Source organism: Biomphalaria glabrata, chromosome 13, assembly GCF_947242115.1.
Source record: "Biomphalaria glabrata chromosome 13, xgBioGlab47.1, whole genome shotgun sequence".
NCBI classification, from domain to species: domain Eukaryota; kingdom Metazoa; phylum Mollusca; class Gastropoda; family Planorbidae; genus Biomphalaria; species Biomphalaria glabrata.
The window spans coordinates 14,106,193-14,121,700 of NC_074723.1; the positions used below are offsets into that span (position 1 = coordinate 14,106,193).

The 15,508-nt window shown below is 37.4% G+C and overlaps 1 protein-coding gene across 1 annotated transcript in view; it reads right to left on the reverse strand.

The window, feature by feature from the left end:
* The window catches only part of LOC106057450 (uncharacterized), a 111,180-nt gene that overhangs the window by 23,027 nt on the left and 72,645 nt on the right, over positions 1-15,508 (reverse strand). The window contains exons 8-10 of the mRNA XM_056007959.1: positions 14,436-14,541; positions 13,188-13,294; positions 9,708-10,441 (exon numbers count right to left, since the gene is read on the reverse strand). Of these exons, the coding sequence (XP_055863934.1) occupies positions 9,708-10,441; positions 13,188-13,294; positions 14,436-14,541 (947 nt within the window). The remainder of the gene's footprint in view (positions 1-9,707; positions 10,442-13,187; positions 13,295-14,435; positions 14,542-15,508) is intronic.

The window sequence follows — 15,508 nt, forward strand, 5'->3', positions numbered from 1 at the left end:
TCATTACATTTCTATGTCTTCTAAATGAAACAATTGCGTCACAGGAATGTCGCATGTCAACAAGAAGCAACTGCCTTAGAAAACCGAAGATCTAGCAAATGTCCATGATAGCTAGACCGTGTTCAATCGCATCCAAATAATATAAATCAGTGGAAGCTTACAAACACTAACAAACACATTCGTTGGATGATATCCAGACAACTACGTAACATGATAAAGAGAATGCACTATCAACATTTCTTCATACGACTAAAACGCAATGCCTAAGCCGTGACTAGCTAAACTGTCAAATGTTTTCATTCTTAATTACTCAAATCTATAGACCTATCAGAAAGTTTTTGTTTGATAATTAAATACACTAGTAGAAGTACAGCGAGGCAAAGACTGATCAGAGACTACACCAAAACATACAAACGAAATGTATCCAAGTCACTGTGACATGAGATTTACTCCATTACACTCAGAATATTCCTGTACATCAGAAAACGATTGTTTCTTAACACGCCATTTAAAGCACTTTGATACACACCGAAAATACAACGAATATAAATTATATAAAATAGCTCCACTGTAAGCAAATCTAGAGGGTACTATATAATAAATCGTTCACACTCCAAAACACAGCTCAGGTTTTTTGAACAGTCCCCAGTCACTTTAATTCTCAACACAAATTCCACTGTAACAATGTCAGATTGTCGTCTGCAGTCGCCGCGTATTGTAGTAATAGTAGGAGCAGGGGGAGGTAAATGCTTGTACTTCATTCTACGCCATTTTTTCCCCCTTTAAACATTCAGTACGGAGTACGGTTTGGGTCATTTTTTTTTTAAATACGGTCCTAGCATTAGCCAGCGCCGAGGCTTGGTATGCAGAGTGAATTTTAACTTCTTCATAGCAAAGCGAAGAAAAACAACATATCGTGGAGGCTGTATCACATTTTATTAAGCGAGTATGCTTCAAAATATAAGAAGTCGAATTATACAGTAAGCCCTGTGATATGAGTAACACGTTTATTATCGGAGGGGAGGAAAAAAAAGGGGGAGGGAAGAGTATGTACGGAAGGTATATAAAAGCAAACAAAAAAAAATTAGTTTATCAATTAATTAAAAAAAAAAAGCATCAAATGTCCAAATGTCTCAAAATTTTGAAACTAATGAGAATAAATAGTGAAAAGAACAAATTTGATAGCGATCTTCTGGTCTCAATACTCGCTTCACGTTCAACAGTGGGTATCGATACTTTATATAGCCAAATGATCCAAGTCTTGAAGAGCTACACTATTTAAAAAAAAAGTCGAATACGGTTTAGTTTCCCTTCCATTGCTTTTGAAAAGAGGAGGTGAGGGAAAAACCCCAAATTACAGTAACGAGGCTTTGTCTTTTTATATACTTTTATTGTTCCAAACTAATGGACATTCAGTCCGACAACCTCAGCATTAGGCCTACTACTATAACAATAACAATATAGAGGCAAACACAAACAAAACATTCACACACGAAACACACACACACACACACACAACCACAGCTTTATGGCTTGGAATCTGTGTACTTATTTTTTTCTCAAGTTTTTAACATTCCTTCACTTTTAAGAATTACAAGTAAATGTACATGAAAAAGAAGCCCACCTTCTTGTTGTAGTAATTACTACTTGTTTTTGTTTAGCGCAATCTCATGCTTTTAGCTTTTCTCAATGTTTTAGGATCCTATCACTTGTCTAAACCTGTTGGGGGGGGGGGGTGGAAGAAAGGGGTTTGTCTAAATGTTACTGTGTTCGCTTTTTAAAATGCATTAAAAAAAACTTCACTTAAGCCTCCTCAAGATGACTAATTCAGCTTATACCACCATGTCTGTCAGTTACGATTTCTTTCCCTTGTTCTATACCGAACCAAATAATTAATTACCAATTGTAAATTAAATAAATTTAAAAAAATTGAATCTTGATTTGTCAGGTGCAAGAAATAATTGTCCAAAATTTCAGCTTGATCCGAGATTAGGTGTGGGAGAAATAATGAGCACAAACTTTGTACCATACAGAGAGTGAGCTGATAGAAGGTTTGTCAAACAACAACAATATAAATAAACGGAGAATATTCAAGTTAATGGGATAAAAATATTATTAAAAAACAACAACAACATAGAAGACTTGGTTATATAGAAGACTTGGTTATATAGAAGACTGGTTATATAGAAGACTTGGTTATATAGAAGACTGGTTATATAGAAGACTGGTTATATAGAAGACTTGGTTATTCAGAAGACTGGTCTCTTCCCTCGCTCTAATTGAGTTCCCTTGTAGTTTGCTATCAGTTACCAGACCGTTTCCTTCTGTAGCGTGATGGTGTTCTAGTAGATCATGTACAAGTGGCTGAATTTTGTTGTCCCTGTTGTTTTCCTGGCCACAACTCTAGCGCCATGCTGGAAACGTCCATGAGGAGGACACGGAAAACGAAACTAAAACCCGGTCGGTCACGGCAAAGTTTTGGTGACCGTGTACTGTGTGTGTGTGTGAGAGGGAGGGGGGAGGTTACAGAGGTGTAGACAATTCTCAGTTTGAAAACTTTATTGATATTTTATCTTGGCAATGGGTTGAGTTTTGGCCTACTGTCAGCTGAAAGGCTCCCAAGTCCTCACAAGGACGCGTTACATAACAGATACATAAGGAGTGTTGGAACTTTACACTCACTTAGCCAGGAGTGAAGTCAAATAGTCTCGAGACGAAAGAAATTGTATGACATACTGAAAAGGGCGAAGTATCTTTTTCTTTATCACTGGAAGAAAGCTTTTCTATCCTATGCCGCCTATAGTCTTAGGTCGTACGGGCCCGGGCGAAAGCTCTCCACCCTACAAGGACTTATTGAAAGTATTTGTTAATCTACTGATTTATCGCCGCATTTCTATAAGGAGTATATAAGGTACATGTCGGTATTCATTTGTATATGAGATTCAGGCACACATTTAATACAGAACATTTGATTCTCTCAAAGAAATGAACGTCATGATTGACACGTTGCTTATAATGTCATGAAACAGGCTACCGCCAGCATGATTGCCATGGCGCCGGGCACCCAGCTTTGTATATCTAGATCTAGTAGCATACAGATTGAAGGGAAGGAGTACAGTCATCTTGTGGCCAAGCACGTGATCTATGTACTGGATCAATACATTCTGTCTATTTATCTTGGTCACCTGACGTTTCCTCTAATCTAGAAGGGGATGTACTGTGGAGCTCACCAGACAGACGAAGGTCCAGAAGGTGAAGTGCTAGTGAAGAAGGGGAAATGGGAGAAGGTCTCAGTACTGGCTAGGTGTTTTTGTAAATGTAGACAAGGAAACGTTCTCTTATTTTTTTGTCCCAACCTATTAATACACATAATTGACATCCATGTGCGTAATTAGGCACCTTCCGCAGTATAGTACACTTTTAAGGTATACGTGCTTAACTAATACCCCTTTTTAAACACTGACTTAAAAATGGTTTATAGCAATGTGCATAGATAAGATATGCACCCCTTTCGAGCATGATAATTTTGAATTATAAATGCGATATGTATGTAGATTGTGACACTAAAAAGCAGCGTAGCCTACCTACGTGGCAAGTTTTTCTTCTAATTTGATATAAAAATAATCAAAACCTGTTGTGTGTGTGTGTGGGAATAATGGTGTGGAGAGCCACAGTATTAAAAGCTCATTGTGACTCAAAATTATTCCACAAATTACACAATAGACCGAGCTGGTCCTCCTATGATATTAGAGTATAAGACTAAGGGTCGTCCTCCTATGATACTAGACTAAGGGTAATCCTCCTATTGTATTAGACTAAGGCTGGTCCTCCTGTGATATTAGACTAAGGCTGGTCCTCCTGTGATATTAGACTAAGGCTGGTCCTCCTGTGATATTAGACTAAGGCTGGTCCTCCTGTGATATTAGACTAAGGCTGGTCCTCCTGTGATATTAGACTAAGGCTGGTCCGCCTATGATATTAGACTAAGGCTGGTCCTCCTGTGATATTAGACTAAGGCTGGTCCGCCTATGATATTAGACTAAGGCTGGTTCTCCTACGATATAACAGTGTTGTGTTTCTATACATATAATTCAATTTCTTTCACTAAAAGTACAAACAAACATCGGCAGCAAAGTCATCTTCAGTGTGTGTGTGTGTGTGTCTATGAGTGTGTGTGTTTACAGACCACTGTCACCCTCATAGTTACATTTCACTATTGATTCTTGTCTGGCAGACTCAATTGTGTTTCTTTGTCTATGCATAATTGAAGTCCAATCCAGGTAGATACAGGTGTAAATGACATAAGCAGAACAAGCTCCATCTCCACCCCCCCCCCCCCTTTTCATGTTGCGTGGAAGTTCCTAATGACTTCAACAAGCACACTCGTATCACCTTTGCCGGCGTGAGCAGACGGCTCGAATGTCGACAAGTGTTCTGCTCACTTGGAAGTGAACCCGTTGCAAAACCAAATCAATATCTGCCTAGACAAACAAGACAGTGACCGAGTCGAGTCTGTGATACATTCATCAATAATGCAAACACAAAGACATTTAGGCTGATCACAGTGAAATAAGAAACAAATGTAGATGAAAACACTTCCAGAGGTGTAACTTATACACTAGTCTTGCAGGGACGGATCACTGTTTTTAATTTGAGTTACTTTTAAAAGATGTTTTTTTTCTTAAATAATGCAATAAAAGCTGTGTTTCTTTGTCTATGCATAAAAGACGGTGAATAAAGAGAAGCCGAAGACCACAGATTTTTCAAACTGCATGGCATATACATGTACAACATACCACGGACCGCACTACCGCAAAATATCTATTCCAGTGCTGCCCCGTCAAATTCGACCCGCGGGCCATTTTAATTTCCGACACTCGTGTCGCGGGCCAAATTAGCTAAAAGGAACAAAACCGAAATGAAATTGACCTGAAACTAATTTTATGAGAAACTCGTGGATGTAGTACTAGTACTTATATTATTTAATGGGATATTTGAAGTTGTTTTTTTTCACGTGTCGGAAACTGGCTTCATTTCTCAACTTCAAATATGAGCTAACTATTCCCAACAATGACGCCAAATTGGTTTCATAATGCCATGATGCCATCTATATGTTGTTGATTTTTAAAACAGATACACTTTCTTTCTTAAATAAAAAGTCTTACTATCATGTTCCACAACAAAAAAGTAAAGATCCTTTCACTTTTCCTGGTACATTTTACATGAAAGTGTTAAAGATAGTAGTACCAATTTATCAGTGAAAAAGTGAGGGCCCTAACATAGATAAAGATACCTTTTCAACTTTGTTTTCTTTTTTTTTTCTTTTTGGGAGGGGGGAGATTTTCTGACTTTCTGCCCACGTTTCGGCGGGCCGGATGAAACCATGATGCACGCCGGATACGGCCCACAGGCCGTATTTTGGATATCCCTGATCTGGTCCAATCTCAAAACCGATCCTCTGTGATGTCTTTTACTTTTATCTTTACTTCGCATCAGTCTGATTTTGGTGCCGAGGGCTAAGCCTTTGTCTTTCCATATTATTTTAAGTTTCCAAAGGGCTGCTGTGGGCTGTGCTATTCAGGCCAGTAGTTCAGGTTTCGTTCCCTCATCTGAGACAATAGCTCCGAGGTATTTGAAACTGCTAACACTAGTCAGCTTTTTTGTACCTCCAATACTGATGCCCCTTTTAAAGCCCTGTTGGCTAGTGGTCATAATTTGTTTTTTTTCGGCATTTATTTGATGTCACTAAGTGTTAAAGCCTTAAGTTTCGATAGCCGGACAGCGCCAGGCCAACCGCCGGATATGGTCAGCGGGCCATAGTCTGGTCTGGGTAATTTCTTTTCTCCCAATGATCCGTCAAGTTTTCTATAGGTGATTCACTATAAACACACCTAGTTTCTAGAACGATTTGAGACCGTACAAAGAATATCATCAGTACACAATAGCAGTGTCAGACTTTAACTGGGCTGGGGCGAGCATACACTTTTCCAGATTTGGGTCAATGGCCCATCACAGAGATAAGTTCAATAAAAGCAATAATCTATGGAGTCATTATGAACTGTGTGCAGAAATCTCGAGAGATTGGTGGGAGGCTAAACTTTCCCCTCCCCGCCGATTCAAAGGCTGCATATGGCCCGCAGACCATAGTTATACAATATGGCTAGTGCGATTTAACAAATTTGTAGTTAAATATTTACTATATTTGTTTTGTTTTGTAAAGGTGGAAATAAAATATGCAGAAATCTTTAATAAAAACTGAACTAGTGAAATAAAAAAAAGAAACATTATTGATCAGAAACATTCTGTTCATCGGTGTACAATTGTTGATTTGGGAAGAAAAATAAAACGTAGTTACCAACACACACACACACAGTCATACTCCAACTTACAATAGAAGTTTTTGGTCGGTTGCCAAGGTAACAACCAGAAAGATCTGCAAATCGTCTTACAAAACACAAGCAGACGACCGCCAGTTTGCCGGAAGGAAGTATGTAGTGTAGACCAATATGTAAATGTTAACCGCTTAACAATCATGTCAACTGACGTTTTAAATGATCATGTCCGAAGGCTGACCCCCCCAGGAGACAGATTACTCCAGATACTAGCTCGGGCCCTGTTAAATGTTACGGTAAGGCCAGTGCCATAAGTTATGACCGAAATGACCCGTTCAATGTTTAGAAAGTAATAGTAAGGAATTGCTTTAGATAATTACCATACACATTTTATCAGTTAGGCTAGGCACACTACGAAATGTGACAAGCAAGCGGCCTACTAACATAATAAGATTTATATTCGTCCAGCGGTACAGTTAAATTAAGTGCATGTTATCAGTTTTATATAGTGTCAATGAAGGGAGATAACACTAAATATGCAGACAAAATCAAAATGCTGAATGGGTATTAATAGGAAACAAAGAAGGAATGAATACAACCAGTGGATAGGTAGAAGAAATAGGTGCTAGACAAAAAAATCATGGAAGAAAACAAAAAGCGAGTATAAAATAAACTGATCCATACACAGTGATACACTCTTCTAAAAATAATCAGGCTAGTCTTCGAATCCTAAGTATAATGATAAACACAACATTATCCGTGGTTACGCAGCCCCAACTGTGACCTACATATTTTGCCATACCCAGCGCAAGCATAATAGTTATATATATATATCAAATGTAACATTTGCATAAACGCAGCTACATTATAAAACCACTGATTCGAATAGTCATATTCTATTGGACGTGCTTTCTTTAACTGGAGGAGGGAGCAATGTTTAACAATGTATAAGAGAATTAAGGTGTCAGAACACGAACATGTACAAGATGCAGTAGGAGCTTAAAACGCAGGGAGTTCAGATTACAGAATGCAAACAAACTCACTGGGCTCTAATAAATCACGTGCAGAAAACAAACACACACACACAGAATTTCAGAAATAAATTTTCAGCAGACACCAAAATGTTTTTTTGAAAATCCGCTATCAATGTTGGCCTACAAAGAATGGGCGAGAGACGATGAAGGCGCGACTTGACTGGACAAAAACAAAACAACAAATGTGTATTGAATTTCATTCCAACCTACGTCAGAAAGCTACCGGAGAACACAAAAATGATCATCACTATTGATGAAAGACAGGAGGTGGCAACTGAGACCGTTTTATAGCACCATAAAACACCATCAGCGGACAGAGAGGGCTCTGGGGGACCTCCACCACAAGCCATTATGTCTCGCTCCCTAATTCGCTCCCATAAAACACTCGAGTGAGACTCTCGCACATAGACGTAAAGACCTACTCAGTGGTTCCGTCCAATAAATGATACTATTGAAGGCAATTAGAGGATGAGCTTATAATAAACTCTAGAGACTTCCTCGAGGCTGTGTACGTTACCAATGAAGGAAAAGAGCTTTAGGAGCTTATGGCCTCTGATTCTAAAAGAAACCAGTGGTTCTCAACCCACGTAGTTAATTTTTTTTCATCAGGAGGTGGCTAAGTGGTGATAAGGTCTCAAACTATTTAAAATGTATTTGGGACATCACAGGTGATCTACTAACCACTTTCCTTTATTAAAAGCCTTAATAAGAATCATATTAAGTGTGCAGTCTTTCCATTCTTTAATTTGTTTCCCTTTCTATTTCCCTCCTGCTTCACTTCTTCTGCTATGCATTATTTCCTAATTGATGTGCCATTCATATTTGATTGACCTATACAAATACACAATGTTAGACCCATTCTTACAGGCTTTGAATGACCACGCCATTAAACCTATACCAATAAATCTATTAATTGAGTCCAAAGCGAGATAGCCCAAGCAAAGAACTTGATGAATGAGAAAAAAACAAATCCTAATTTACCAGCAAGAATGACCACAGAAATTGCATCCTAAATAAGAAAACTGTTTCCTTGATATTGGAGTATAGGGAGAAATTAATCATCATACATAAAGCAGGGATATGGCTGGCCAAATAAAAAATGCCAGTTATTTATTTTGGTCGTAATTTTAGATGTCAGTCAAAAGACACAATGTTGGTTTGAGTTTAGCAATTCTATAAAACGATGCTAGAAACAATTTTTATAACATCCTTACTTCAAATTATAGTCACGCATCCTAATACTAAAATTGTTATACCCATATAGTATACATGAATATAAGTTCACTGATAATATACCGAAAACAATTTAAAACAAGGTTACAAAAGACAGTTTGTGTGGAAACACAAACTCAAAACCGGCTTGAATATTTTCAGAAAGAACATCCGAATGAAATTATTTCAAAGACAAATGAGAGATAAGAATGGAGAAAGAAGGTTAACAGATCTTGTGTAGTGTCCCAACGGTCCCGCGGATCAAAGAATAGGTGAAAGTGAATGTAAATTTAGATGTGAACCTGGCCTAACTAGTTCCCCTTTTAGACCTTGTGGCAGATGATGTAAAGTTCATCTGTTTTTGTGGCCTACGGTTAACGAGGGTGTCATGTAGCCAGCACAACGACCAACCGCCTTTACTTTTCCCCAACTAATGTCAGGTACCCATTAGAGCTGTATGGACTCAGAGGCTCCCAAAGATTCCAAAGTTGAAAATCCCAGTCTTCACCAGGATTCGAACCCAGGACCCCCGGTTCGGAAGCCAAGCGTTTAACCGCTCAGCCACCGCGACTCCCCTGGCCTAACTGATGTCTTATAATTGATCTAATTGTTTTGAAAAGGCTAAATTTCTTATTCGAATCCTCAAAATACTAAAAAATATAAAAATTCCGCAATAAACAAAAATATCTAGGAAAATGAAGTTTACAAGATTACTATTCGTTTTAAATTAGGTCTAACTTATAATGCATACTAATTAGCTTTTTCTCTTTAAAAAAAACTGCTTGCATAACTGATTTAAAAAATTAGATTTTTCGCTTTCAGAAAAAAAAAAAGTAGCCGTTGCATCAGAACTTTGAATGGTCTAAAATATTGTGATGTTGGATTTTCAATATCTTTTCTAGTTTACGAGATCTAAACGGGACGGATGGACAGACATTTCGCACAAAACTGTCTTTTCCCCTTTCGGGGGCCGCTAAAAAAGAAGAAAAATCATTTGAGCACTGAAAGGGAAATGACAAAGTTTGTGTCCCATTTAGTGTTTATGTCCATGTGCTTGTAATGGGTTCAGGAGAAATGCTTTGAAATGTTCATAAGAATGTAGACTATAATGAAAATATCTTCAACTTACCCTGGTGTCTGTTTAGATCCTTTCTCTGGATGATCATTTTGAAATGGGCTGTCATTCTGATACCTAGGGACAACAGGCTCAGCATGACTGCCAGACCGAGGACTTTTCGCCCTTGAAACTGCTCCTCCTGGAAGTCTGTTCTGACCTTGACTAGAATGAGGGGGACGGACATTGGCTTCCTCCTTCCTTGGCCTTGGGTCAGCATTCCCCTTCCCAGCTGACTCAGCCCTTCTGTTCAAATCCCTTCCTCGAGACTGGTCCTGCTGTGCACCATTCTCCTTCCTACGAGGGTCGTTACTGTCACTAGGACCGTAAATGTACATACCATCATAGCTGCCCTCTATGTGAGATGGGAGGTTGAAACTGGCGGCAAAGTTGTTCAATAGGGACTGCCTCTGCTGTTCATAAAAGTTGCTCCCGCCAGGGGCGCCTGATCCGGCAGCACCACTAGACGAGGTGGCAATCTCACTGTGTGGCCGGGGCTGCTTCCTCCTGGGGGAATCCCTGAGCTTCACGTTGCCAGAGGCAGAGGATGTGACACCTTTGGAAGCAGAGGCAGAGAGAGGTATGTGAGAGACCGAAGACCGAGGCAGGTGGTAGTCATCCAGGCTGCGCTGCTGAAGGCGGTGAGGTGACTGTTGCTGAGCTGGGCGCTGAGATCTCTGGGGGCTGGCACTATGGGCAGGCGGTTGTGGCAGTGGCCTGTTGGCCATCGCATTGAGCTGCTGTTTTTTCTGTCACATAAAACAAATAAGTTAATGGTCAAATACAGACTCTATTATAAAATATGAAAGCTATTTCTAATTCCTACTGACGGAGTAGTGATGAGTTTAATTTTGAAGCAAGCTGTTCACAAAAAAAGCATGGCACATCTCAAGGAAACATCCTCACCCAGATGCAGTTTAAATGGTGGGTGCACCAACAGATCATGTTATTAGAGACATTCAACATGACAAAAGCAAACAACACAAACATTAAAATGAAACCTTTTCAAAGTGAAGTCACATCAAATGATGAAACTTCTGTAGAAAAGTGGTTCATTTTTTTTAAAAAGTTAATATTAAGATGATTCAGAGTAACACCGGGTGGGAGGAGGCTTCAGACATCGCCAGTGACAGATCTTTGTGGAGCTGGAGGACCTAAGTATACGTAAGTAAAGATTCAAGGTACTATTCCATACTGCAGAGAAGGTTTAGACAAGCAATAAGTTTTTACAAAGCAGCATATGCAGTTGGTTAAGGAAAGCATTGGTATTTGATATACCTAATACCTAAACTAAAGACTTCAAGACTTTTTACTTTTGTAACAGGACAGGGGGGAGAAAAATTACAAAGAACAAATGATGATCATTTTATTTCTAGAGAACTGTCAAAAAACAAGTGCATAAAAAAACAAACAAGTAAAAGTAATATTTGTTTCAATACACAAATTATTGTTTTAAAGGTATTAAAAAAGGTTAAATACAGAAACATTAATACATTGTTTAATACATTTTATTTGTATTTTTGCTTATGTCGGTAGGAGCTTGGAAGGGACACTACTCAATTTAAAGGGATTAAAATAATGGCTGTCCAGTAGTGGTTCCTGAAACTGCATGAAGTGTGCACCAAACCAAATCTTCCTTACAAAACTAATTAGATAGCAGAATATATTTTTAAATAGTATTATTTCATAACACTTGTACATCATGCCATATGAAAACTAAAATTCCAATGTGCTGATTTGATCTTAACAGGAAGTACATTACATAATAACCAAACTTCTGGTAGTCACTTGCCTTTGCATGTATTGCTCAACTACAAGTCAAGTATTTTGCCAAGAAAGAAGACAGGTGTTGGTGATACAAACTCAACAAAACAGTAAAATTGTGCTGCCAAATAAACAATGTCAAGCAGCAAGCCAAATACAATTCTAGGAGACCTCACTGGCAATAAAATCAGAAAAAAAACTTTTTGTTTACTACCACCTCCTACTTTGTTAATATTCTTTGTGAATGCAGGCAGTTTTAAAAACACAGAGACACTAGCAAGTTATATCCCTTAGTAATGTTAACTTTTCCTTTTTATTACATATCAAGCTTAGTAAAGGCAGTGCAGCTCAATTCTGCTCAATACATGTCAATGAACTTTTAAGTATAATGAACTAGACTCTTTACACACTGATGTTGTTATCTTGTACAAACTTAATTTTCTTTCCCTTTTTTTTTTGTCCAGTCAGTATATAATGACCTATCATGAAATATTATTTAATATTTGATATAAATTATCATTGCTCTTTCTATATATTCTTAATCATATTCAATTTTCTTGAAATTCATTGGCATGAAAAAATGTCAGAATTAGAATCTGTGTTCTTTTTAAATTAGAGTATACACATCCCACAGACATTTTCATTATCATTTTCTATTCACTTATTATTGTCTTTATCTTGAAGCATCAAAGAGGCAGTAAAATCCTTTCCTTTTGTAGGCTAATAAAACATTACGTTTTATTGTCGAGGCCCCATCCCTAACCATCTAGTTCCCACCTAAAGAAACCCACTTCAAATCTGTTCTTTATATATGTATTTCTACACTTAACACTAAAGTCAAGCTCTCCTTTCAAACCTGGCGATCTATAGGACTAATGATGTAAAGTTCATCTGTTTCTATGTCCCAGGGTTAACGAGGGTGTCATGTGGCCAGCACAATGACCAACTGTCTTTACTTTCCCCAACTAATGTCAGGTACGATTACCCATTAAAGCTGGGCGCCCTTAATATCCCCAAATGAAAAATCCCAGTCTTCACCAGGATTCAAACCTGGGACCCCCGGTTCAGAAGTTAAGCGCATTACCACTCAGCCATCGCGCCTCCCCCCTTAACAGTGACTGCAGAAAAAATGTGCACCAATTGTGTGCTACATGCCAGTGTACAAGACACCTTATAGTTATATAAGCAATACAACTAATTCAATGACAGAAATTTTAAAAAAAAATGGCTTACAATAGTAAGCATGGTGCATGCTAAGCTAAGTTGATAATGTGTTACTTTTTTTGTTAGCTCAAAAGATGAGATATTGAGGAACAAGGCTCAACACAGATCAAGGTATTTAGTTTGTCACATTTCTAGCAATGAAGTTTTGTGTTAGAGAATGAAGAACTTAAGAAAAAAAGCTCTTGCTGATCTAAACCTGATAGGGTGAGCCTTAACTTCATCTAAGCAATAAGCAAAGAACCTGAAAAATGTCTGAATTAAACTTAGCTCACACTAAATGAGTAAAGGCAAAGAAAAATTGTATTATATGTAAAGCCACTTTCAAAACAAAATTCAAGATGGAACAACCAGTTACTTCGAAGTGATCAATAAATCAAATCTAAGCTCCTAGTATTGGAATATGTCAATTAATTCTGTATTCATCCTACTAGTGTAAAAGAGGTCCCAATTCGTTTAATAACCTATGGCTGTAAATAGGCAACAAATTGAGGTGTCGCCTAGTCCTACCTGTTCTGCAAGGAAGTCTCTGTGATCTAGAGTGGGACTGACCTCTGTGCCGTTAGACATGGGCAGACGACGATCTATTTCATTTTTTAAGGCAGTCACAGGTGAACCTGAGATAGAAGAAGATTTAATGTTAATATGTTGTATCAAGTAAATAATACACTCCCTAAACATTTACTATTCAATTGATATGACTGTCAAAGAGACACAAAATGAGTTGGTTATTATAATTAAGGCGACAGACTATTGCGCATGTTACAATAAGGCATACTTCGCATAAAAGTTGAATAGTCGCAGCATTATGTCTAAAGGCCAATTAATGGCATAAGCAAAGCTTGTATATAATCTATCAAGAAGATATGTATAAATGTGATGATTGTCTATAGAGTTGGGAAAGTACTTAAAAGCAGAACAATCTCAAGAAAAAATTACATCGACTATTGAAATTTTTTTATATTTATATTAAAAAAATATTACTCTGCAGATTACATTGATAGAAATGTACTGATGTACAATATTTATAAAAAGAGTTAGAACATCTTGGTTCAAATCTTTTGGAATATCTGATAACATTAAATCAAATTTCAAATTTATTGTTTGTTTTAAACAAATATTTTAAAAGAAATCCTGACAATGCACTTCATTCTGATTGTATTAGAACCTATTGCCAGGACTAAACATACTCAGATTTGTTTAATTGCTTAATTTTTAAAACTATATAAAACGTCATTGAAATCACATCTCCCAAACTTCAATATCATTTCATATCCATCACACATATCATGTTTTTAAAGATTTACTTGAAATAAATGTTAAAACTGAGTAAAGAAAGTCCTCAAAAGCCTTGTTGCATATATTTTGATCAAAGGGACATAATTGTATAAAATGTTAACATCTGTAAGCTGGCCTATTTTTTGGTGTTTGTCTTATTCAGGCCCGTGAGAGGGAGCTCTTGTTCACTTTTGCTGGCCTAGAGTTCCAAGAGCCAAAGGCTCAACTCTACCTGACAGTTTCAAGAAGAAGAAGAAGTTTCTACTTGCAATAGTTGGCAAAGATTTACGACTGTATAGAAAATACAATAAACATAAATATATATAACCTTGCAGCACCAAATAAAAACAAAGGACACTTGGGCCATGAGGCCTTCATTAGCTACAAGACAAACAAAATATTTTTATTAATTATTGTAAATTCCCTTATCTTGTATTGGAAAAAATACATAGAAATAAAGAACCCAACATTGATGCTGACCTTTGAACTTCGAGTTAGAATTTCTATTCTCTAAAGATTCCTTGATTGCCATTGCAGACAGGGGATGTGGTGGAGGAGGGGATGAAGGCACTAAACTGGACATTCCCTGTGGACAAACAAATCAACAACAATAAGTCAACCAAACATTGTGAGAGAATTCAACATTTAGACAGTTGAATACAAATTCTACTTTTTGAAAGGATAAGTAAACAACTTATCATGCACTTCAAAGAAAAATTATTTTTTTCATGTTTACATAATCATAGAAAAATGACCCGGAATAAAAGTTCCTTTATTTGGTACTAGTGTGAATAATTAAGTAAGCCCTTGGGAACATTAAAGAAAAAAGCATACTTGTTTTTTTTTTTTACAAGTTTGTGCGCTGCAATATCAACTACTTAGATTTTCTGTACAAGTAGTCATTTAGCAGCTACAGCAGAAAATAAAATTGGGAAGAAGTATACATTGTTGCTGAAAACAATTCTGTGTTAGGCAGAAGTGAAAAAATATAAAAAATTATAGCTTTTATTTAGTGCTATTTTCATGCTTATAGCATGCTAAGAGCGCTATGGTCCAATCTCATTTGTGGACCAGTGAGAAGGGAGAAGGTTTTCCGTGCTGCCTTTAGGCACTCAGTAAACACAACTCTGCTTGAGTCGGGTGTCGAACCTCAAGCCCCCTTCATAGGCAGCCAAGTTAAAGCGTACTTAGCCTCTCGACCACGCTTCCCAATAAGCTGTTTAAAGACCAGAAGCAATGGAGACAATTGTTTCATGTGTCGAAACAAAAAAATAAAAGTACCAATACTGGATTATTTCTACTTTCTGATAGGGAGAGAACAAACTGTAATAATAAATGGCTCTAAATCAACACCGATAACAGTAAACTCAGGTGTACCTCAAGGAACAGTCTTGGGTCCACTACTATTTTTAATTTACATAAATGATTTACCAAATTGCATTACTTCAGGAACAAAAGTCAGATTATTTGCAGACGATTGCATAATATATAGAACAATAAAAACAACACAAGACACAGATATTTTACAAAGAGAATTAGATGAATAGCATGCA